Source organism: Scyliorhinus canicula, chromosome 10, assembly GCF_902713615.1.
Source record: "Scyliorhinus canicula chromosome 10, sScyCan1.1, whole genome shotgun sequence".
In the NCBI taxonomy this organism is placed as follows: Eukaryota; Metazoa; Chordata; class Chondrichthyes; order Carcharhiniformes; family Scyliorhinidae; genus Scyliorhinus; species Scyliorhinus canicula.
The window spans coordinates 108,126,597-108,151,138 of NC_052155.1; the positions used below are offsets into that span (position 1 = coordinate 108,126,597).

Below are 24,542 nucleotides of genomic sequence, written 5' to 3' on the forward strand. Positions count from 1 at the left end.
GAGCCAAAGGGTGTGGGGACTTCTGGTGGCAGCATGCAGGAGAAAGTCACACGTTGGCTGGCTCCAGCTCAAGGCTTGATTTTTTTTAGAATTTAATGCCCGGTCCCAGAGGCAATTTTTTGACAAATAAGTGCCGGAAGACATAAAGAAGAAGGATGTCCAAAAACAAAAAAAAGAAGCTGCCGTGAAGAAGGAGGCGAGTGAAGGTTCGTCATCAAGCGAAAGGGTCAGCTCGGCAACTGGAAAGATGGCAGAGGCTGGGCTGCTGGGTGGGGCTGCTCTGTTCACTGCAGAAAAGATGGCTGAGGTGATGGTTGTGGAATTTGAAAAACAGTTTGCAAAGTACATGGAGGTGAGAGGAAGAAGATGATGGTGGCATTGAAGGTACTGGTGGAGGAGGTGATTGCCCCGGTGAAGGCGGCGGTGTCAAAGGCATCGGCTGAGGTGCGGGAGCAGGGTGAGAAACTAAAGGGAGTGGAGGAGGCCTTGTCGCAACACAGCAATCAGCTCACCTCGATGGGAGGTCTAGAGGATGATGGAGGCCAACAAAGGTCTGCGAGCGAAGTTGGAGGACCTGGAAAACAGATCTAGGCAGCAAAATCTGCGGATCGTGGGCCTGCCCGAAAAGGGTGGAGGGCCCGAGGTCTACTGAGTACTTTGCCAAGATGTTAGCGGAGCTGTTGTGGGACGAACTGGATCGGGCTCATCGGTCGTTGAGGCCTAAACAAAAGCCGAATGAGCTGCCATAGGTACCATGTGAAGGAGAAGATCCTGAGTTGGGCAAAGCAGAAGTTGGAGGTACAGTGGCCTGGAGTTGGTATACATAACCGTGGAGTTGGTGAGGAGGTGGGTGGCCTTCTGCCGAGTGAAGACGGCACTGTGTAGCAGCAGTGTGCGGTTTGGCGTAGTGTACCCAGCTAAGTTGAGGGTGACCTACAACTCCAAAGACTTTTACTGGAAGCGGCGGAGGCATTTGTGAAGGCAGAAGGACTGGGGCAGAAGTGAGAAATGGGACTGAGGATTGGTCTTGGACTGAGGGTAGGGGGATGGAAGATTGTATTTTTTATTTCATGTTGTTATTTGTGTTAAATGGGGTGAAGTTGCCTATTTGGGTGAGGTAGGAGGTGGTTTTCTGGGGTTTTTGCATTTGCACTGGGTTTGCTTGTTTGAATGGGATTTCTTTGTTTTCCTGGGTAGCTCAAGCTGGCTGGTGAATGGGAGTGTGGTGGGGGGAGGGGCTGCGGTCATTAGAGCCTGGTCAAACAGGTTTTGATGGGCCTAGGAAGCGTGAAAAATGGGGTGGTGGGGTGAGGTGTTTTTGAGAGGAAGCGGATGGGGGGATTCTGGGTGGGCAGGAGGAGTTCGATGGCAACAAAGGGGCTGAGAGGGCGAAGCCCAGTGGGCAGGATCCGAGTTATGATGATGGTGGATGGGAGGGGCGGGATGGTGAGAGACCACCAGTCAGAATAGTTAGGTGGAACGTGAGGGGTTGGGGGGGGGGGGGGGGGGGGGGGGGGGGGGGGGGGGGGGGGGGGGGCAGTGAAAAGGTGCACACCTAAAATGCTTAAAGGCCGATGTTGTCATGCTACAGGTGACTCATCTGAAGCTAAAAGATCAGGTGAGGCTCAGGAAGGGTTGGGTAAGCCAAGTATTTCATTCGGGGTTTGACAGCAGGGTATGAGAGGTAGCGATTTTGGTCGGTAAGAGAGTGAGGTTCCAGATGGAGAACGTGGTGGCGGACCAGGGAGTGTGATAGTAACAGGGGCATTGGAGGGGAGATTGGTGGCGTTGCCGAGTGTGTATTGCCCTAACTGGGGTGATACAGGATTTGTGATGAAGGTGTTTGTTTTCATTCCAGACCTGGATTGGCACAAGCTAAGAGTGGGAGGGGATTGGAATTTGGTGCAAGAGGAAAGAGCCAAGGATGGATAGGTCACAGCTGCACTCGCTCGCCCAGTTGGGTGGGGGGAGGGGGGAGGAGTGGGGCGAAGGCGCTGACTGAGCTTATGAGGGAAATGGGACGGGTGGACCCATAGAGGTTGTTGCACCCGAGGGAACGGGAGTATTCGTTTTTCACTTCAGTTCATAAGGTTTATTCGAGGATAGAATTTTTGTAGTAAGGAAGGCATTGCTGGCGCTGGTTGGGGATCAGAGTATTCAGCAATAGCGATCTCGGATCACGCGCCGCATTGCGTGGACATGGTCATGGAGTAGGGGGTAGTGCAGAGACCAGGGTGGAGAATGGATGTGGGGTTGCTGGAGAACCAAAGTTTTTGTGAGAAGATCGGGAAGGTGATTGAGGAGTACGTGGGCTTTAACTGTACGGGGGAGGTATCGCAGGTGGTGGTATGGGAGGCCCTGAAGATGGTAGTGAGGGGGGAGGTGATATCATTTAAGGCCAAGGCGGATGAAGAGGAGAGGGAAGAGCATCATAAGAACTAGGAGCAGGAATAGGCCATCTGGCTGATCTTTTGTGGACTCAGCTCCACTTTCCGGCCCGAACACCATAACCCTTAATCCCTTTATTCTTCAAAAAACTATCTATCTTTATCTTAAAAACATTTAATGAAGGAGCCTCTACTGCTTCACTGGGCAAGGAATTCCATAGATTCACAATCCTTTGGGTGAAGAAGTTCCTCCTAAACTCAGTCCTAAACCTACTTCCCCTTATTTTGAGGTTATGCCCCCTAGTTCTGCTTTTACCCGCCAGTGGAAACAACCTGCCCGCATCTATCCTATCTATCCCCTTCATAATTTTATATGTTTCTATAAGATCCCTCCTCATCCTTCTAAATTCCAACGAGTACAGTCCCAGTCTACTCAACCTCTCTTCGTAATCCAACCTCTTCAGATCTGGGATTAACCTAGTGAATCTCCTCTGCACACCCTCCAGTGCCAGTACGTCCTTTCTCAAGTAAGGAGAACAAAACTGAGTACAATACTCCAGGTGTGGCCTCACTAACACCTTATACAATTACAGCATAACCTCCCTAGTCTTAAACTCCATCCCTCTAGCAATGAAGGACAAAATTCCATTTGCCTTCTTAATCACCTGTTGCACCTGTAAACCAACTTTTTGCGACTCATGCATGAGCACACCCAGGTCTCTGCACAGCAGCATGTTTTAATATTTTATCATTTAAATAATAATCCGTTTGCTGTTATTCTACCAAAATGGATAACCCTCACATTGTCAACATTGTATTCCATCTGCCAGACCCTAGCCCATTCACTTAACCTATCCAAATCCCTCTGCAGACTTCCAGTATCCTCTGCACTTTTCGCTTTACCACTCATCTTAGTGTCGTCTGCAAACTTGGACACATTGCCCTTGGTCCCCAACTCCAAATCATCTATGTAAATTGTGAACAATTGTGGGCCCAACACTGATCCCTGAGGGACATCACTAGCTACTGATTGCCAACCAGAGAAACACCCATTAATCCCCACTCTTTGCTTTCTATTAATTAACCAATCCTCTATCCATGCTACTACTTTACCCTTAATGCCATGCACCTTTATCTTGTGCAGCAATCTTTTATGTGGCACCTTGTCAAAGGCTTTCTGGAAATCCAGATATACCACATCCATTAGCTCCCCGTTATCTACCGCACTGGTAATGTCCTCAAAAAATCCCACTAAATTAGTTAGGCACGACCTGCCCTTTATGAACCCATGCTGCATCTGCCCAATGGGACAATTTCTATCCAGATGCCTCGCTATTTCTTCCTTGATGATAGATTCCAGCATCTTCCCTACTACCAAAGTTAAGCTAACTGGCCTATAATTACCCGCTTTCTGCCCACCTCCTTTTTTAAACAGTGGTGTCACGTTTGCTAATTTCCAATCCGCCGGGACCACCCCAGAGCCTAGTGAATTTTGGTAAATTATCACTAGTGCATTTGCAATTTCCCTAGCCATCTCTTTTAGCACTCTGGGATGCATTCCATCAGGGCCAGGAGACTTGTCTACCTTTAGCCCCATTAGCTTGCCCATCACTACCTCCTTAGTGATAACAATCCTCTCAAGGTCCTCACCTGTCATAGCCTCATTTAAATCAGTCACTGGCATGTTATTTGTGTCTTCCATTGTGAAGACCGACTCAAAAAACCTGTTCAGTTCCTCAGCCATTTCCTCATCTCCCATTCTAAAAAACCCCTTCTCATCCTCTAAAGGACCAATATTTACCTTTAGCATCAAAGGCTGATAGATGAGATGTTGGAGGTGGGCAGAAGGTATACAGGGGATGCAGATCCAGCACTTTTGGACAGAAGGAAAGAGCTTCAGGCTAGCTTTTATCAGTTGTCAACGGGGAAGGCGGTGCGCAACTGGGTGGGCAAGGGAAGCGGTTTATGAGGATGAAGAGAAGGCACGCATGTTGGAGGCCATTTCGGAGGGAGCAGCGGCAAGGGAAATATCCAGGGGTGGGATAGGACAGGAAATTGGTGGTGTCCCCAGAACCAGATTAATAAGGTGTTGAGGAAGTTCTGTGAAAATTTTGTACAGGTCGGAGCCACCGGGAAGGATCAGGGGATCAGGAGATGCGGGAGTTATCGGGGTGGGGGGTGGGGTGGGGGTGATAGCCGATTTGGCAAGGTGCGATAGCCTCCCTCTGTCACTGGCAGGTCGGGTGCAGGCGATTAAAATGAATGTGTTGCCGGGATTTCTGTTTTTATTTCAGTGCCTGCCAGTCTTTTTGCCAAAGGCATTATTTAAGGAAGTGGACAAGTTGATCACTTTGTTTATGGTGGGAGTCGGGCGGGGGGTGGTGGCGGGGAGGTAGCCAGAGTTAGGAAGGTGGTCCTGCAGGGTGGGCGGCAAGCGGGGGGGGGGAGGGGTTGGGCCTCCTGAATTTATTATGTTACTATTGGGCGACGAATGCTGAAAAGGTGAGGAGTTGGGTTGGAATGCAGGGGTTCTTGAATGGGTTGAGAGTTTCCCAAGATGGAGGAGGCACTGGTGGAGGAATTTGGGACCCCCATTGGGTTGGTGGAGGTAATGGAGAATATGGGGACAAGCAGGATGGGTTTAATAAAACGTTTGATGGGGGACCTGGGGCCTCATGCTGATGAGGACCTACAATGAGGCTACGGAAAGGCAGGGAGCTCCCCCCTCCCCCAACTATCGCAGGAGTCGAGTTCACTGATACTGAAGAAAGAGAAAGATCCGGAACAGTGTGGGTCCTATCGTCCAATACAGTTATTTATTTATGTGGACGCCAAGTTGCTGGCGAAGGTGCCGGCCTTGCATATTGAGGACTGTGTCAGTCGAAGATCAGATGGGATTTGTGAAGGGGAGGCAATTGTCAGCGAGTGTAAGGAGATTACTTAACGTGATTATGATGCCCTCGGAGGGGCAGGATGTGGAGGTAGCAGTGGCAATGGGATGCAGAGAAGGCTTTTGATCGGGTGGGGGTGGGAGTATCTGTGGGAGGTGCTAGGACGGTTTGGGTTCGGCAGGGGTTTGTGGATTGGGTCTGGCTGCTGTATAGGGCACCGGTAGAAAACGTGTGGACAAATTGGGTGAGCTTGGGGTATTTCGGGATGCACCGTGGGACAAGGCAGAGCCACATCTGCCCGTACCCCCGGTTGCTTTTTGCCTTGACAATAGAGCCACTGGCAATGGCGCTTAGAACATTGAAGGATTGTGCAGGCTGGGGGTTGGTTGAGCACAGCGTCTCGTTGCAATATCTCGGACCCATTGGTGGAATCATGAGCTTCTTGGAGGATTTTGCCCGATTTTCCAGATACAAGCTGAACATGGGTGAGAGTGAGGTGTTCTGATCGAGGCAGGATCAGGAAGAGAGCTGCCGTTCAAGGTGATGGGGTGAGCTTCAGGTTCTGGGCATCCAGGTGGCGCCAGGATGGGTTGCAACGCATAAGCTGAATCTGGCTTGGTTTCGCGGTAGCAGATGAAGGAGATTTTAAGAGATGGGATGTGTTGCCACTGTCGCTGGCAGGGCAGGTGCAGACTGTGAAGATGACGGTGCTGCCAAGGCTCCTATTTGTGTTTCAGAACCTCCCAATCTTCATTCCAAAGTCATTTTTTTAAAGAAGGCCAATGTGTTGATTTTGGGGTTTGTGGAAAACCCTGCGGGGCCAAGATGGGATGGGGGGGGGGTTGCTGCCATTGCCCAATATAATGAATTATTATTGGGCAGCTAACATCGCTATGGTTAGGAAGTGAGTAGTGGGGGAGGGGTCAGCGTGGGAGTGGATGGAGGCAGCCTCTTCTGGGGAACAAGTTTTAGAACATTGTTGACAGTATCTCTGCCGTTCTTGCCGGCCAGGTACTTCACACGTCCAGTGTGGTGGCAGCCTCGAGTGTATGAGGGCAGTGGCGGCAGCATCCGAGGCTGAAAGGTGCCTTGGTGTTGGCACTGATCTGTGACAATCACAGGTTTGCACCGGGGGAGCTGGACGTAAGGTTTCGGGGGAGGCGGCTGGCAGGGATCGAGCAGTTCGGTAACCTGTTTATACGGGGTAGCTTTGCGAATTTAGAGGAGCTGGAGGAGGAATACAGGTTGCCCATCGGGATGGGTTTAGATGCTTACAGGTTAGGGACTTTGTGAGGAAGCAGGTGCTGTCCTTTCCTGGGCTGCCGCCCTTGCGATTGCAGGTTAAGGTGCTGTAGAGGAAGCGAGTGGGTGAGAGTAAAGTGGTTAAGATTTATAAGAAGCTAATGGACTGGGAGGGAGCCCCGATAGGAGATGTCAAATGGAAATGAGGAGGAACTGTGTGTGTGTGTGTTTGGCAGGGGGGGGGGGGGGGGGGGGGGGAAGAGGAGAGACCTGGAGGACGGGGTGTGGGAGGAGGCCCAGAGGAGGGTGAATGCGTCCTCATTGTGTGCGAGGCTTGGCCTTATCCAGTTCAACGTAGTTGAACATGACAGTGGCTAGAATGAGTATATTTTTTGAGGGAGTTTGAGGATGGGTGTGGGCACGGGGAGGCCTGCAAACCATATCCACATGTTTTGGGCAAGTCCAAAACTTAAGGGGTTCCGGCAGTGATTTGCAGACGTAATGTTCCAGGTAATGATAGCCCGGGGACGGATTTTGTTTGGGTGGAGGGTCTTGGAGCCACCAAAATTCAGGCGTCTGAGTCAGCGATCCGGCAGAATTCCAGAGGTTGGAAAAGATTAAGTTTATCTTCAATGGTCAGTTGATGGGTTTGCCCGGAGATGGAAGCCGTTCATTGACTTCTTTAAGGAGGATCGAGGTGTCAGCAGAGGGCGGCGGGAAGAGAGAGAGAGATAAGGGGGGTTAACATGGGGAATGCAGGCCAGGAGGAAGGGAAGGGCAGGGTGGTTGGGGTGTTAATTATTTATTATGTTGTTCCAGTTTGCTCTTGCTCTTATTTGTGCATTTATATAAATGAATTAATGAAAATAATTTTTTTTAAAAACCTAAGTGCAGCTGATAGGAGGTGACGATGCTATAGCATGGGAAAGGTGTCATCTGTCACTGCAACCTTCATCTTTCCTTTGTTTTGTCCAGGTTATTGCGACTGTCTCTTGCCTGGTCCCCCATCTTTCATTCTCCATAAACTTGTGACTTCTAAACTCTGCTGCCCATAGTCATGGATCAGCCCAGCAACAGGTAGAAATATTCTTAGTACCAGCAGTAACCCGAATGTAACAAGGCACGATGGGATGTAATCTGCCCAGTAACAGGTAGAAACCTGCCCAGTGACAGCAGTAGCCAGCATTCAAAAGGCACGAGATGTGATTTTAAAAGTAATGAGATGCAGGTATCTAGACAAATGATATATAGTTGCCAGCACCCTCAAAGGTAGAGACATTTTACACCAAACAGCCAAAGAGGCGAGTTTTAAGGTTTTTTTAGGCTAGCCAAGGAGTCTTAGAGCCAAGGCTGTGCAGAAACCTTCATAAAGACAGTTTAAATATCTTCCCTGGACCAGAAAAAGGGGTTTCTCCACTGTATTCAATGGAAATTATAAGCTGAATTTGACTTATAGATTTTCTTAAATTTAAATGTTGTTTGAGTAAGGGGAAGTCTTAAGAAGTTCAGGGACAAGGGGTAAGTTCTACATAAACGGTGTTTAGTAACTCATATACTTAATTGTCCAAGAGTATGGTAGGCCTGTTCATATATATTTGTCTTTAATTCAATAGTCAACAACAGGGCTGGTTATTCTCACTGGGGCTTCACTTGACTCCTTACACTATTCCAGAAAAAAACAAAACTATACACCCCCAAGAACTGGTGTTCCAGGTTGGGATACCCTCGCAGATACCATCAGCGTGTTTTGTGACAGAAAAATTAGGGACTAGTGTCTGTATCTTAAAAATCTTAATTCCTTGGGTGTAGGGACATTTTTGACTTTTAAACATTTGAGTGAGGAACAAGTGGAATCAAATGAGAACATATTATTTTAAGTAAGAAGGCTGCAAAAATGGCTCGTGATCTAGCCTCGATCTTATTTGGAAGTAGACAATATAACCCTAGCCAATTTGAAAAGTGTACCTGAAGCTATATTGGTGGAATTAGCAGAGAAATTGGAATTAGGATTATCTACAGGGGCTAAGAAAGCGGAGTAATTGAAAACCAAGCAACAGATTTGAATATACAGTTGGGGTCAGAGTGAGGAAATTGAACTAGCTAAAATTTAATTACAAAGAGATACAAAAATTAAGAAGTTAGAGGTACAGGAAAAAGAAAGTGACTGAACTTATCCAAAGGGCAGGAGAGGAAAGAGAGAGGGAGTTTAAAATATCACGTTCGCTTCTCCAATCCTCCCAGAGTCAAAGCAGTGGTTGGGACACTAAAGTTTTAGTTTTCTTGCCCCAGGCTAGGGAGAGAAATAAAATCATCTAGTTTTCCTGTTCTTAATCATTATCCAATAGCCTCAGGTGCATTGAATTTATGTCAACATTGAGTGAGGACAGGATAATTGAGCTGACCGACCCCGAGAATGCAAAGTACCTGAATTTAAGAGACAATACTGTAAATAGTCAGCAGATCAGGACAGCACCTGATGTCTGTGATGGAAGGCCATCGATCTGAAAAATCTAACCATTTATTTTTTATCATTGAACTTTGAAACACAGCTGAAATCTAAAATGAAGGGGAAGAGAAAATAAAAAGCGCATCTTTTTCAGACATCCCGTCTCCCCTTTCTCAGCAACATGGTGTCTTCCATATTCTATGTGTTGAAACCGTTGAGATTCAAGTTAACTGGATACATTGTATGATTGAATACAAGCGTATTCATAGACATGTGTAATAATCCACAGGAGGCAGGAGTCCCGTCACCACACCAATATTTATTGCCAACAACTAGATACAAGAGCAGCTCCACAGTGCTGCTAGCATTCCAGTCAACTTAAGACTGCTCACAAAGCCTACACAGGTGCTTATATGGCCCCCCTCAATGAGCTATCATTGAGGGAGCTCATACTCCAATTGGCCAACCAATAATGCTAATTGGAGGTCATTACACCCCTCCCCCCCCCCACCCCCCCCCCACCCCCCCCCCCCCCCCCCCCCCCCCCCCAAGGTTCGAGGAATTCCTGCCAGCTGGCATTCCTCCGAGCTTCTTCCTGCTCATGTCCGGGTCCGTCACCTCTGTGTCGTCCGCCGGGTCGTTCTCCGACGTGGGCGGGGTGTACCTTATAGGTGCCCGTCTTTTTCTTGACGACCTCCTTGGAAGTTCTTCCTTCTCCTCGGGGAGATGTGTCGCGGCAGCCTCGTCGAACGTGTCCATCTCCGACTCTGACGACTGGATGACGGGGTCTGGAGAAATTGCTCGGGGCTGGGGTGTGGGTATCTTTTCCATCTGGGCTATCCCAGCTTGAGGCGGTCCTGCTTCGCCTGCCTCCAGGTGTGGCTCCGCTGCCCTTATTTAGTCTAGGTGTTTCTTCAGCACCTTACCTCCTATCGCAACTTCATAGGATATGAGCCCTGTTTGGGACTCTACCGTGCCTTTGATCCACGTTGGTCCATTCCCATCATTCTTGACCCAAACCGGTGCCCCCACCTGGAAATGTCTCTGCTGCCGACTATTATCATGCCACCTGCATTGGGCCTCCTGTTGTTTCTCCACTTTCCCCGTTAAATTTGGGAAAAGGTGACTCAGCCTCGTTCGCAGCCGCATTCCCATTAAGAGTTCAGCTGGCGGTATGCCCGTTGTGGAATGTGGTGTGGTCCTGTAATCAAACAGCCAGCGGGAGAGCTTTGTATCCATTGACGCTGCCGGCTGCTTCTTGAGTCCCGCTTTTAGTGTCTGGACCGCTCACTCTGCCAGGCCGTTGGACGCTGGATAGTAAGGGGCTGTCTTGATGTGGCGGACTCCGTTTTCTTTTAGGAATTTTCCAAATTCCCCACTTGTGAATGCCGTTCCGTTGTCCGACACCAATACCTCTGGCAGTCCATGTGTTGCAAACGAGGCCCTGAGCTTTTCGATCGTCGATGCTGTGCTTGCCGTGTTTACCCGGTGGACGTCCAACCATTTGGAGTGGGCGTCCACTATCACCAAAAACATTGAGCCCATGAAAGGGCCGGCGTGGTCAATATGCAGGCGGGTCCACGGTCTGCCTGGCCATTCCCACGGGTGCAACGGCGCAGCTGGTGGCACTCTTTGCCCCTGTTGGCACTCCTGGCAAGGCCGCTATGTCTGTGTCCAATCCTGGCCACCAAACGTAGCTTCGAGCTTGGATCTTCATTTTAGACACCCCTGGGTGTCCTTGATGTAACTCGGTTAAGATTGCCCAACGGCGACTGTCCCACAAAAACGCCTCGCAGGGGGGAAGACTTCCGGTCAGCAAGCGGAGCGGTCGCAAGGTGAGGGGCTCCCGTAGCGGTGGAGAACAGGGAAGGGAAGGGAAAGGACACGCACATATCCCCCCCCCCCACAAAACAAACCGGTCACCGAGGGATCCTCGGCGGCGGCGGGAGCGGGAGAGGCCCAAGCGGCGGCGGCGGCGGCAGCAGCGGCGGGAGGGGCCCCGGCGGCGGCGGCAGCAGCAGGAGCAGCGGCAGGAGAGGCCCGGGCGGCGGCAGAGCGGAGCGGCGGCTACATCCCCCCCCCACCCCCCAGGGGCCGGAGCGGAGCAGCGTCCAGACCCCCCCCCCCCCCCCCCCCAAGGAGCGGAGCGGAGCGGCGTCCATACCCCCCCGCAAGGAGCGGAGCGGAGTCCATAACCCCCCCCGCCCCAAGGAGCGGAGTCCATACCCCCCCCCCCCCCAAGGAGCGGAGCGGAGTCCATACCCCCCCCCCCCAAGGAGCGGAGCGGAGCGGCGTCCATAACCCCCCCCCCCCAAGGACCGGAGCGGAGTCTACCCTCTCCCCCCCCCCCCTCAAGGGCCGGAGCGGAGCGGCGTCCATACCCCCCCCCCCCCCAAGGGCCGGAGCGGCGTCCACCCCCCCCCCCCCCAAGGGCCGGAGCGGCGTCTACCCCCCCCCCCCCAAGGGCCGGAGCGGCGTCTACCCCCCCCCCAGGGGCCAGAGCGGAGTCTACCCCCCCCCCCCCCCCAGGGGCCAGAGCGGAGTCTACCCCCCCCCCCCCAAGGAGCGGAGCGGCGTCCATACCCCCCCCCCAAAGGGCCGGAGCGGCGTCTACCCCCCCCCCCCCCCCAGCAGGCCCGGAGCGGAGTCTCCCCCCCCCCCCCCAGCAGGCCCGGAGCGGAGTCTCCACATACACACCCCCCCCCCCCCCCCCCCCCCCCCCCCCCCCCAAAAAAAAAACGGCAGCAGCCACCACGTGGCAAGAACAAAGAACTGGACAGACTCCTCTCACTCTCTCTCTCTCCTGCGTGAGAGAGGTAGGGGAAAAGTGAGGGGGGAGAAAAAAAAAAAGAGGACTTTTATTTTAAAAAAAGTACACTATTAAAGAGAAAGGGGGAGGGATATATATTATTTTCTCTTTCTCTACACCCACTCCCATCAAAGCAAGCCCACCTGAGGGGAGTTGCATAAAAGGAGGTGGGAGAAAATAATTAATAAACAAATAAATAAAATAAAAATCGGGCATCGAAAAAGGGGGAACAAAAAAACAAGGGGAGAAGAAAAGATGAAGGGGGAGAAAAAAACGCCAGAAGGGAGCCAAGGGAAAGGGGGCACCAAAAGCAGGCGGGACAAAAGGCAAGCCAACTCACGCGAGCGGATTAGCACACGAAGCAGCGGGACGGATGTACCGCCGCATCAAAAAGAGCCGGACAGACAGGTGCCCTCTCCCCTGGGGTTAGAGGGGGGCGTGAATTGGAAGGAAGCCTTTACTGAGGTGGTGAGGGAGCAGCTGCAGGCAATCAAGGCAGAGTTGAAAGCAGACGCAGAGGCCGCAGCACAGGCAGCAGTGGCCAGGGCCATGTCAGGGGTGCAGCAGGCTCTAACCAGATTGGAGGAGAAAGTGGAAGCTCAAGGGAAGAAACTGGAAGCTCAAGGGGGGAAACTGGAAGCCCATGAGGCAACCATTAAGGAGCTAGAGAAAGCAGCGACAGACATGAGCGACCGGGTCACGGCCCTAGAAAGGGAAGTGACGAGTCTGGGCGCAACGCAGGGGAGCCTGAAGGGCAGGGTAGACGACCAAGAAAACAGCTCGAGAAGGCAAAATGTTAGGATAGTGGGCCTGCCAGAGGGGACCGAGGGTAGAAACCCCACAAAATATGTGGCTGCAATGCTGGGCAACTTAGTGGGCAGGAAAGCTTTCCCCACCCCACCGGATCTGGACAGAGCACATCGGTCGCTGCGCCCGAAGCCCAAGGAAGGGGATCAACCGAGAGCAGTCATAGCCAAACTGCACCGGTACCGGGATAGGGAGGCAATCCTGCGCTGGGCCAAGGAAAATAGAGCCAGCAAATGGGACGGGCACACCATCCGAATATATGAAGACCTTGGAGTGGATATATCTAAGAAACGGGCTGAGTTTAACAGAGCGAAAGCGGCTCTCTACAGGAACAAAGTGCGTTTTGGTATGCTGTACCCAGCGAAGCTCTGGGTCACATACCAAAACAAGGAATATTTCTTTACAGCCCCTGCTGAGGCAAATAGATTCGTCGAGGAGCACGGGCTGGAAGAACAGCAGGGGGGGTAGGGACAAGAGGCCCCTGGCAAGGAGCAACGACACGCCAATGGGTAGGATGGGGGAAGAGCAGGCAGAAAACCGTAGAGGCCAGGTAGAGGAGAAGCGAGACAACAACCTCCGAGAGGGGAGCCACCGTAATAGCAGGAAACCTAGCGCCGGGGGCACACAACAAAGCAGGGCCGCTGCGCACCCCCAACAGGGGGGAAGGCGCCAGGCAGGGGAGGGGGGAGATCACCCACCAAAGTCGGGAGAGCAAACGGGGACAGGAATAGGGTATAGAGGAGCAAAGGAGGGGTATACAGGGGAGGAGGGTAGAGGGAGAGACCAGGGGGGGGGCACACAGGGAGGGGAAAGGTAGGGTCAAAGGGACAAACGAGGCCAGAAAAGGAACAGGGCTACAAAGTACCACAACCGAGGGCTCGGAACAAGGAACCGCTGCAAGCACCCACCCAGTACGGTCTGTGGGCAAAGGGGCCCCCCAGAGTGCAGGGGACTACCCGCGTGGCGGACACACAGTGGACGGCCATGGCGGGTGCCCCCAAGACAAGGGGAAACCCCGGAGCGCAGAGACCCGAACGCATGGGGAGAGCAGTGGTAGCGGCCATCCTGGACGGCCCCCTAACAAAGGGAAACCCCGGAGGGCAGGGGCTCGTCCACCAGACAAACATGGTTAATCCCACAGGAACGAGGGGGCAGAAGCCCCCCACCAGGATAATCACCTGGAACGTAAGGGGACTTAACGGCCCAGTGAAGAGATCCAGAGTCCTCACCCACCTCAGAAATATGAGGGCCGACATAGTCTTCCTCCAAGAGACGCATCTGAGGGAGCAGGACCAACTGCGGGTAAGAAAGGGCTGGGTGGGACAAACCTACCATTCCTGCTATGGGACAAGGGCCAGGGGGGTGGCGATACTGATCGGCAAGAGGACAATGTTTAGGGCGACAAAGACGGTTACAGACCCAGGGGGGCGATATGTCATGGTCAGCGGGGCCCTGGATGGGGCGCCGGTAGTCCTAGTCAACGTGTACGCGCCCAACTGGGACGACACGAGCTTCATCCAAAAGACCATGGCAGAAATCCCGGACATAGCGACGCATCGACTAATAATGGGGGGGGACTTCAACTGTGTACAGGACCCAAAGACGGACAGATCAAACCCCAAAACGGGGAAAACCTCAAACATGGCAAGGGAACTCGGTCACTTTATGGAGCAGATGGGAGCTGTGGACCCCTGGAGGTTCGCCCACCCGGGGGAGAAAGAATTCTCCTTCTTCTCCCCAGTACACAACGTGTTCTCCAGAATTGACTTCTTTGTGGTGGGGAAAACGGTGCTTCCAGGGATAGACAAGGTGGAATACTCCGCAATTGTGATATCAGACCACGCCCCACTACATGGACGTGCGGCTGGAGACGGGAAGGGCCCAGCGCCCCACATGGAGGTTGGACGGTGCCTTCCTAGCTGACAAGGCCTTCAGCGAAAGGATAGCGCGGGCCATAGCGGAGTATACAGAGAACAACCAAAACGGGGAGGTATCATCCTCCACGTTCTGGGAAGCGCTTAAGGCCGTAATAAGAGGGGAAATCATTGCCTTCAAAGCGCAAAGAGATAGGGAGGAAAGGGTGGCTGGGCAGAAGCTGGTCGACTCCATACTGGAGGTAGACCGTAAATACTCCGAGGCCCCGACCGTAGAGCTCCTGGCGGAGAGAAAAGAACTACAAAGGAACTTTGACCTGCTCTCCACCAGGAAAGCAGTGCACCAACTCCGCCAGGCACGCGGGACCCTGTACGAACACGGAGACAAAGCCAGCCGCCTGTTGGCACACCAGCTGAGAAAGCAGGCAGCCACCAGAGAAATTGGGCAAATCAGGGGTACCAGAGGCATGTTGGAAACAGAACCAGAGAGGATTAACAAAATCTTCAAGGCCTTCTACCAAGAGCTGTACACCTCAGAGCCCCCAACGGGGAAGGCTGGGATGAACCGGTTCCTTGATGGACTGGTCATACCAGTCGTGGGAGAGGGAAGGAAACGGGACCTGGAAGCACCACTAGCACTGGGAGAGATCATGGACAGTATCAGCTCCATGCAGACGGGGAAGGCGCCGGGACCGGACGGATTCCCGGCGGACTTCTACAAAAAATTTGCGACAGCGCTGGCCCCGCACCTGCGGGAGATGTTCACAGACTCGCTAGCTAGGGGCGCACTGCCACCCACGTTAGCACAGGCCTCAATCTCGCTGATACCTAAGAAAGACAAAGACCCAACGGAATGTGGGTCATACAGACCCATATCTCTGCTGAACGCAGACGCCAAAATACTGGCCAAAATCCTAGCCAAAAGGCTAGAAGACTGTACCTGAGGTGGTCACAGAGGACCAGACGGGCTTCGTCAAAGGTAGACAGCTCACCTCGAACATCAGGCGCCTGCTGAACGTGATAATGACCCCCTCCGGGGAGAGAACACAAGAGGTGATCGTCTCCCTGGACGCAGAAAAGGCCTTCGACAGAGTCGAATGGAAATACCTCATAGAGGTACTGGAGCGGTTCGGGCTTGGAACAGGGTTCACCGCGTGGGTAAAACTCCTATACAACGCCCCCATGGCGAGTGTACGGACCAACAATACCAACTCCCAATACTTCCAGCTGCACAGGGGCACCAGACAAGGATGCCCACTGTCCCCACTGCTGTTCGCACTAGCAATCGAACCGCTAGCAATTGCGCTCAGGGCAGCAAAAAATTGGAGGGGGATCCGAAGGGGAGGCAGAGAGCACAGAGTCTCACTCCATGCAGACGATCTGCTCCTCTACATCTCGGACCCACAAAGCAGCATGGACGGAATCATCGCGCTCCTGAAAGAGTTTGGAGCCTTCTCGGGCTAAAAACTCAACATGAGCAAAAGCGAGATCTTCCCAGTACACCAGCAAGGGGGGGGGGGGGGGGGGCAGCACTAAAGGGGCTGCCGTTCAAACAAGCCCGACATAAATTCCGCTACCTGGGGATCCAAATAGCCCATGACTGGAAAGGGATCCACAAATGGAACCTCACCAGCCTGGCGGAGGAAGTAAAAAAGGACCTGCAAAGATGGAACACACTCCCACTCTCCCTCGCAGGAAGAGTCCAGACGATCAAAATGAACGTATTGCCCAGGTTCCTCTTCCTGTTTAGATCCATTCCGATCTACATCCCCAAGGCCTTCTTCATAGCGCTGGACAAACTTATCATGGCATTCGTATGGGGGGGTAAAAATGCTAGGATCCCAAAGAAGGTCCTACAGAAAACAAAATCCAGGGGGAGGCTAGCCCTCCCGAATCTACAATTCTACCACTGGGCGGCAACAGCCGAGCGAGTAAGGGGATGGATCCAGGAGCCAGAAGCCGAGTGGGTGCGTGCGGAGGAGGCCTCCTGCATGGGGACCTCCCTCCGGGCCCTCGCCACGGCAGCACTCCCATCCCCACCCAAAAAACACTCCAGCAGCCCAGTGGTGATAGCCACCCTCCAATCCTGGAACCAACTGCGGCAGCAATTTGGCCTGAACAAAATGTCGGACAAGGCTCCCATCTGCAACAACCATAGGTTCAAACCAGCACTGACTGACGCCACCTTCAAAAGGTGGAGACAGGACGGGGGGACACTGACAGTCAGGGACCTATACACGGACGACAGGATCGCAACACTGGACGAACTGACAGAGAAATTTCAGCTAGCTGGGGGGAACGAGCTACGGTACCTGCAGCTCAAAAACTTCCTACGAAAGGAGACAAGGACGTACCCACAACCGCCACGACAGACACTACTGGAAGACCTACTGGATGCAAGTATCCTAGAGAAAGGGAACTGTAGTGACATGTATGGCCGACTGGTAGATAGGGACGACACCGTACTGGACGCAACAAGAAGGAAATGGGGGGACGACCTGGGGCTGGAGATAGGGTGGGGACTCTGGAGCGAAGCACTGCATAGGGTCAACTCCACCTCCACGTGCGCAAGGCTCAGCCTGACGCAACTAAAAGTGGTACATAGAGCCCACTTAACGAGAAACCGTATGAGTAGGTTCTTCCCGGAGGTGGAGGACAGATGTGAGCGGTGCCAAAGAGGCCCGGCCAACCACGCCCACATGTTCTGGTCTTGCCCCAGACTTGTGGAGTACTGGACAGCCTTCTTCGAGGCTATGTCCAAAGTGGTGGGGGTGAGGGTGGAGCCATGCCCGATAGTGGCGGTCTTCGGGGTTTCAGACCAGCCAGATCTATTCCTGGGGAGGAGGGCGGACGCCCTTGCCTTTGCCTCCCTGATCGCCCGCCGTAGAATCCTGTTTGGCTGGCGGTCAGCAGCACCGCCCAGAGCTGCAGACTGGCTGTCCGACCTCTCGGATTCTCTCCAAATGGAGAAAATCAAATTCGCCATCCGAGGGTCGGACGACGGCTTCCACAGAACGTGGGAGCCATTCATGCAATTGTTCCGGGACCTGTTTGTGGCCAACGTACAAGAGTAAGAATAGTCGGGGGAAGGTAGCCGGCGGGGAGGGGGGGGGGGGGCTACGGGCTCGTTACGGGGGTTTGATGGCTAGCTAAGGCCCAAAACCAAACTAAATAAATGCCAATAAACATGTTGGGGAATGTAAAATATGTATGCCGGCAAAGAGGGGGAGGCCACAGTTATTACTACGAAGATGCTCACCTGTAAATATATATGTTAATTTTTGCGTGTTTTTTTTTCACTCTCTAACAATTTGTAATTTGTTCAATATAAAACATGAAAACTGAATAAAAAACATTTATAAAAAAAAAAAGATTGCCCAACGGCCCTGAGCTGGGACTATTACCCGGGCTCCCCATAATAGGATACCGTCTTCAACGGTTATTTGGTCCCTTCTGCTCCAGTATGGGTGCATCTGGGGCTCCACTGGTCTTTCCAGTTCCCCTGTTAGCAGTAAATGCCTCATCTTGGCTAAAACTGGGTCTTTTTGCGTCCACAACCGAATATGTTGTGCGTCCACTGGGAAGGTGTCATTTAGAGTCATTACTGTCTCCTCTACTTTCGGTATTAGCGGCGGGGTGTCCGGGAGGCGGGGTGTCCGGGAGGGGAAGTCTGCTCAAAGCACCCGCATTTGCTACTCGCGTTCCCGGTCTGTGCTCCAGAACGTATCTATACGCCGCCAGTAGCAACGCCCAGCGTTGGATTCTAGCTGATGCGATCGGGGGTATTGACTTGTCTTCTTTTAATAACGCTAATAACGGCTTATGGCGATCCTGGCTCTGGGTCACTGTCCGTGTGGAGTTTGCACATTCTCCCCGTGTCTGCGTGGGTTTCGCCCCCACAACCCAAAAATGTGCAGAGTAGGTGGATTGGCCACGCTAAATTGCCCCTTAATTGGAAAAAATAATTGGGTAATCTAAATTTATTAAAAAAAAATAACGGCTTATGGTCCGTCACTATGGTGAATTTCCGCCCGTACAGATACTGGTGAAATTTTTTTTTACTGCAAATATCACCAGCAGTCCTTCCTTCTCGATTTGGCCGTACTTCCTCTCAGCCATCGCCAAGGTCCTCGAAGCATAGTCTATTGGCCGTTGTTCCCCATTCCTTCCTCTTTGGGCTAAGACGGCTCCTACCCCGTAAGGGGATGCGTCACAAGTGACCACCAACTCCTTTCTTGGGTCATAATGCTCTAGGACATTTTTGGATGACAGCTGTTCCTTAATGTCCCTAAATGCTCGGTTTTGGTGGGCGGACCATTTCCATTCTTGCCTCTTTTTTAGTAGCTGGTGGAGGGGTTCTAGGATGGACGCCCTATTTTCAATAAATTTGCCATAATAGGTTACCAACCCTAGAAATGATCGTAGCTCCTGGCCCATGGTTGGAGCTGGGGCTTCTTTTATTGCCCTTACTCTGTCTTCCAATAGGCGTAAGCCCGACTCGTCTACTTTATATCCCAGGTACGTCACTTGTGGGGCCAGAAAAACACATTTTTCTCTTTTAAGCCGTACGCCTGCTGTTCCTTAAGTGTTCCCTGTTCGTCCTACCCGTGATTAAGACATCGTCCAAATAAATCGGCACCTGCGGTAGTCCCTGCAGAATATTTTCCATCGTATGCTGGAATATAGCGCAGTCTGATGACACTCCGAAAGGTAGCCTAGTATAACGAAAAAGGCCCTTCAGGGTGTTGATCGTAGCGAACCTCTGGGAGTCCTTGTCCAGTTTTAACTGCAGGTAGGCGTGGCTCATGTCCAGTTTCGTGAACCAATAATGCTAATTGGAGGTCATTACAACATGTGAAATCAGCACGTGGGCAGGCATTAAAATAGAGAGAAGGGACTGAGCTTTTGTTGTGAGTGGTGTGGAGGGGTTAAAAATAAATATCTGCAGAGTCATGAAGTGCAGATCATTCTAAACAGTCCCAATGCCCAATTCTATTCAGCAATTAGAACTGAATTTCAGATAGAGCCATATAAATTTGCCTCTGAGTCAATGTGCAATTTCACCTCAATCATTTAATAAGAGTAGGTAACTCCCTCCCTTAATTAATAGACAGATAAATCGATTAACTATGATATTTATGATCTTGTCAATCCTGCCCTTCAATAGAGAATGGTAGCACGGGGCAACACGGTAGCACAGTGGCTTCACAGCTCCAGGGTCCCAGGTTCGATTTCCAGCTTGGGTTTCCTCCGGGTGCCCCAGTTTCCTCCCACAAGTCCTGGAAGACATGCTTGTCAGATGAACTGGACATTCTGAATTCTCCCTCTGTGTACCCAAACAGGCGCCAGAGTGTGGCGACTAGGGGATTTTCACAGTAACTTCATTGCAGTGTTAATGTAAGCCTACTTGTGACAATAAAGATTATTATTATTAGAAGTTGCCTCCTGCGCTTTAACAATTGAGTCGGTTAATCAAGTGTCATCTTAAACACCCATCACTCATTAGGGCCGACTTTATCACACTTCTGGGCAGAAATGCTGAGGACAAATTAGGGAAGGATTTTAAGATATGAAGCGCAGTTCTGTTCTCACCTATGGTAGTGCACATACAGTCACTTCTCCTATTTTAATTTACTCTATCGTGATCTTCCTGATATATGTACGTCCATCAGCTCTTATTTTCCCCCAACCAGTTACAGTGCACTGAAATTACTTCTTCAAAATAATTAAAGGAAAAATATTGATAAATATGAATCTGGTGCAATAAGCCAGAATTCTAACTCAAATCTGTCCTATTTGTAATTGTTTAAAGAGAGGACTGAATTGACATTTTAGTTAGGATTTTCCCTGCAGGCTGCCAATGGGAAACTCTATGATAGCGCCTGGTAGGTGCAGCAGAAGCAGTTCAATCCTGCCTCCGTGAATCTTCTGACACCCGCCCACGACTCACCCGGGGGTGGTGACCCGCACTTTGAAAACCCCTGATCTACAAGATAAACTGCAGCAACCTACCAAGCATCCTTCAACAGCACTTTCCAAACCCATGACCTCTCGCACCTGGAAGGAGAAGAGCAGCATATGCATTAGAACCCCACCACCTGCAAGTTCCCCTCCAAACCACGCACCTTCCAGATTTATCACCATTCGTTCACTGTCACCGGGTCAAAATCCTGGAACTCTCTCCCTAACAGCACTGTGGGATACCTACAACACATGGACAGCGGTTCAAGAAAGCAGCTCACTACCAGCTTCTCATGGGCAATTAAGGATGGGGAATCATGTAGACCTAGCCAGTGACACCCACATTTCATGGAAGAACAAAATGGGGATTTATGACGGAACAATGAAAAGTAAAATATTTATTGTTAATATGCCTCAGTTTAGAACCAATGTGAATATTTCAGTAGGTTAATTGTGAAACAGTACATTAAAAAAAACATACATATATTTGGACGATATCATCATTATGCACCTTCAGTGCAACTCCATTGTAAAACAAAGTACAACTTCTGGCGTATTAACTTGTTTTAATAACACACTGAAGAGCACACACAGTTTACACGTTTCAATTTTTAGAAGTTCCATAAATGGAATATTTCCTATTTGGACTCCTGGTGTTCTAATACAGAAATGCGTTTGTCCATAATGAAGTAAGGTGGTCCAACAAACTGGCATTTTGTGAAACTTTACAACATTGCCTAAAAATAAAAATGGTCAAGATAATAAAAACTAAGAAAACAGCCAGTAATTCTAATAGGAATACGTATCACCACCGTCCTGGGGAAATAACTACAGATGCTGCCTGTGTGTTAAAAAAAAAGCTTGAAATTGTAAGGTGGTTCTTCATGCATCACCAGCACATTTGACAAGGAGTTTTCTTTGTTGAGACTGAGTACTTTAAGCAGAAGGTATATTGATCTGATTGAAGAGTTTATCCTTAATAACTTGGGACATCAAGCCATGTATTGCTTCTATGGTAGTCTTGCAGCTGGAAAAAATACAAATAAAAATGACTAAATTGGAACTGCTAAAATAAAAGTTTGTTTTCACAAATGAATGATCTCCGGGGTAGGCACCAAGTCTGGACCAGAAATGTCTGGATGGGCAAATAGACAAAGTAAACCCATTCTATTGAACCAGACAGAACTTTTTTTCAATAAGCACAACACATAGAAAAATGCTTTCTACATTCTTCTCCGTCTTCAACAGCTTTAAGAAAGTCCTAAAAAAAAAATCTGCAGAATAATGCACAAATTTATATTGTTTCACTTTGTCCAATAGGCAGTAAATATTCATTCTAAAAAGAGACATGCAGTTGTGAGATGCTGTAACTTTAACTTTTGAACTAATTCAGTTTTTAACATATACACACAGTCCTAACCTGGGTATTGTCCAGGTCTTGTTGCATTTGGACATGGACTGATTTAGTGGGGAAGTGTAGGCATAGTGGTATTTCGCTAGACTACTAACCCATAGGTTATCCTGTGGACCTGGGTTCGAATTCAATAAAAAATGGTGAGCATGAAAGCGCTATTAATGGTCCCAAAAACCCATCTGGTTCACAAATGTCATTCAGGGAAACTTTCTGCGTCCTTATCTGGTCGGGCCTACACGTGACTCCAGACACACAGCAATATGGTTGACTTTTAAATGCCCTCTGAAATGACCTAGCAGGCCACTCAGTTGTATCAAACCGCAACAAAGTCTCAAAGGAACAAAACTGGACAGACCACTCGGCATCGACCTAGGCACTAGAAATGATAACGATAAACTCAGCCCTGATGACCTTGCAAAGTCTTCCTTACTAATATCTGGGGACTTGTGCCAAAATTGGGAGAGCTGTCGCACAGACTAGTCAGGCAACAGCCTGACACTGTCATGCTCAAGGAATTATACCTTGCAGATAATGTTCCAGACATCACCATCCCCGGGTGAGCCCTGTCCCACCAGCTGTGCGGTACATGTATATAGAGTTGGGAGGGAGTTGCCCTGGGTGTTCTCAACATCAATTCTGGATCCCATGAAGTCTCATAGCACAAGGTCAATCATGTACAAGGAAACCTCCTGCTAATTGCCATTCATCTCCCCCCCACAACTGATTATTCAGTACTCTTCCATATTGGACACCACCTGTAGGAAGCACAGAGGCTGGCAAGGATGCAGAATGTATTCTGGGTGGAGGACATAATAATAATAATATCACTTATTGTCACAAGTAGGCTTCAATGAAGTTACTGTGAAAAGCCCCTTCACATGGACTTTAACGTCCATCACCAAGAATGGCTCATAAGTACCACCACAGACTGAGCTGGTCGATCCTAAAGTACAGAGCTGCTGGACTGAGACTGTGGCAGGTGATAAGGGAACCAACAAGAGAAAAAAAACATACTTGACCTCATCCTCACCAACTTGCCTGCCGCAGATGCATCTGTCCATCACAATATCGGTAGGAGTAACACCGCACAGTCCTTGTGGAGACGGAGACCCGTCTTCACATTCAGCAGATCCTCCATCGTGTTGTGTGGCACTAACAATGTGCTAAATGAGATATGATGTGGAGATGCCGGCGTTGGACTGGGGTGAGCACAGTAAGAAGTCTTACAACACCAGGTTAAAGTCCAACAGGTTTGTTTCAAACACGAGCTTTCGGAGCACGGCTCCTTCTTCAGGTGAATGGAAAGGCTTGTTCCAGAAATGTTTATATAGACACAGTCAGAGATGCCCCGGAATGCGAGCACCTGCAGGCAATCAAATCATCAAAGATGCAGAGAGAGAGGTAACTCCAGGTTAAAGAGGTATAAATTGTCCCAAGCCAGTTCAGTCGGTAGGCCTCTGCAAGTCCAGACACTGCGACAACGAATAAACGGGCATCGTGCGACTATCAACAGGCAGGACTGTTCCCTTCCAGTTGGGGAACACTTCAGCAGTCAAGGACATTCAGCCTCTGATCTCCGGGTCAGCATTCTACAAGGAGGCCTTCAGGAGACGCGACAACGCAAAATTGCTGAGCAAAAACTTATAGCTAAGTTCCGCACGCATGAATGCGGACTCAACCGGGATCTGGGATTCATGTCGCATTACATTCGGCCCCCACCAACAAGCCTGGACTTGCAGAGGCCTACCGACTGAACTGGCTTGGGACAATTTATACCTCTTTAACCTGGAGTTACCTCTCTCTCTGCATCTTTGATGATTTGATTGCCTGCAGGTGCTCGCATTCCGGGGCATCTCTGACTGTGTCTATATAAACATTTCTGGAACAAGCCTTTCCATTCACCTGAAGAAGGAGCCGTGCTCCGAAAGCTCGTGTTTGAAACAAACCTGTTGGACTTTAACCTGGTGTTGTAAGACTTCTTACTGTGCTAAATGAGATAGATTTCAAACAGATCTAGCAACTCCAGACTGGGCATCCAGGGGGCGCTGTGGGCCATCAGCAGCAGAATTATACTCAAACACAATCTACAACCTCATGGCCCGGCATATCCCCCATTCTACCATGCCATAGATTCAACCCTGGTTCAATGAATAGGCAGAACGGCATGCCAGGAACGGCGCCAGACATACCCAAAGATGAGGTCTCAACCTGATAAAGCTACAACATAGGACAGCATGAGCAGTAAGTGATAGAGCTAAGCAATTTCACAACCAACTGATCATAGAGTCAGATCTAAGCTCTGCAGTGTTGCCATATCCAGCTGACAGTAAAGGAGGACAATTAAACAATTCACTGGAGGAGGAGACTCCACAAATACCCCATCCACAATCATGGACGAGTCCAGCACATCAGTGCAAAAGTTAAAGCTGAATCTTCAGCCTGAAGTGCCGAGTGGATGATCTTGGTCTCCTCCAGATGTCCCCAGCATCACAGATGTCAGTCTTCCGCCAATTTGATTATGTGGTATCAAGAAACAGCTGAAGACGCTGGACACAACAAAGGCTACGGGCCCTGACAATATTCCAGCAATAAAGTGAAGACTTGGTACTCCAGAATTTTCCGCATCCCTAGCCAATCTGTTCCAGTACAGATACAGCAGTGGCATCTATCCAGCAATCTGGAAAATTGATCAGATTTATCCTGTCCACAAA

The 24,542-nt window shown here is 50.4% G+C and overlaps 1 protein-coding gene and 1 long non-coding RNA gene across 2 annotated transcripts in view; one reads left to right on the forward strand and one right to left on the reverse strand.

Moving 5' to 3' along the window:
* LOC119972596 overlaps positions 1-24,542 on the forward strand; it is a 65,517-nt gene that overhangs the window by 30,319 nt on the left and 10,656 nt on the right. The window lies entirely within an intron of this gene.
* cops5 (COP9 signalosome subunit 5) overlaps positions 20,964-24,542 on the reverse strand; it is a 100,478-nt gene continuing 96,899 nt past the window's right edge. The window contains exon 8 of the mRNA XM_038809532.1: positions 20,964-21,444. Coding sequence (XP_038665460.1) covers positions 21,354-21,444 — 91 coding nt within the window. The 3' untranslated portion in view covers positions 20,964-21,353. The remainder of the gene's footprint in view (positions 21,445-24,542) is intronic.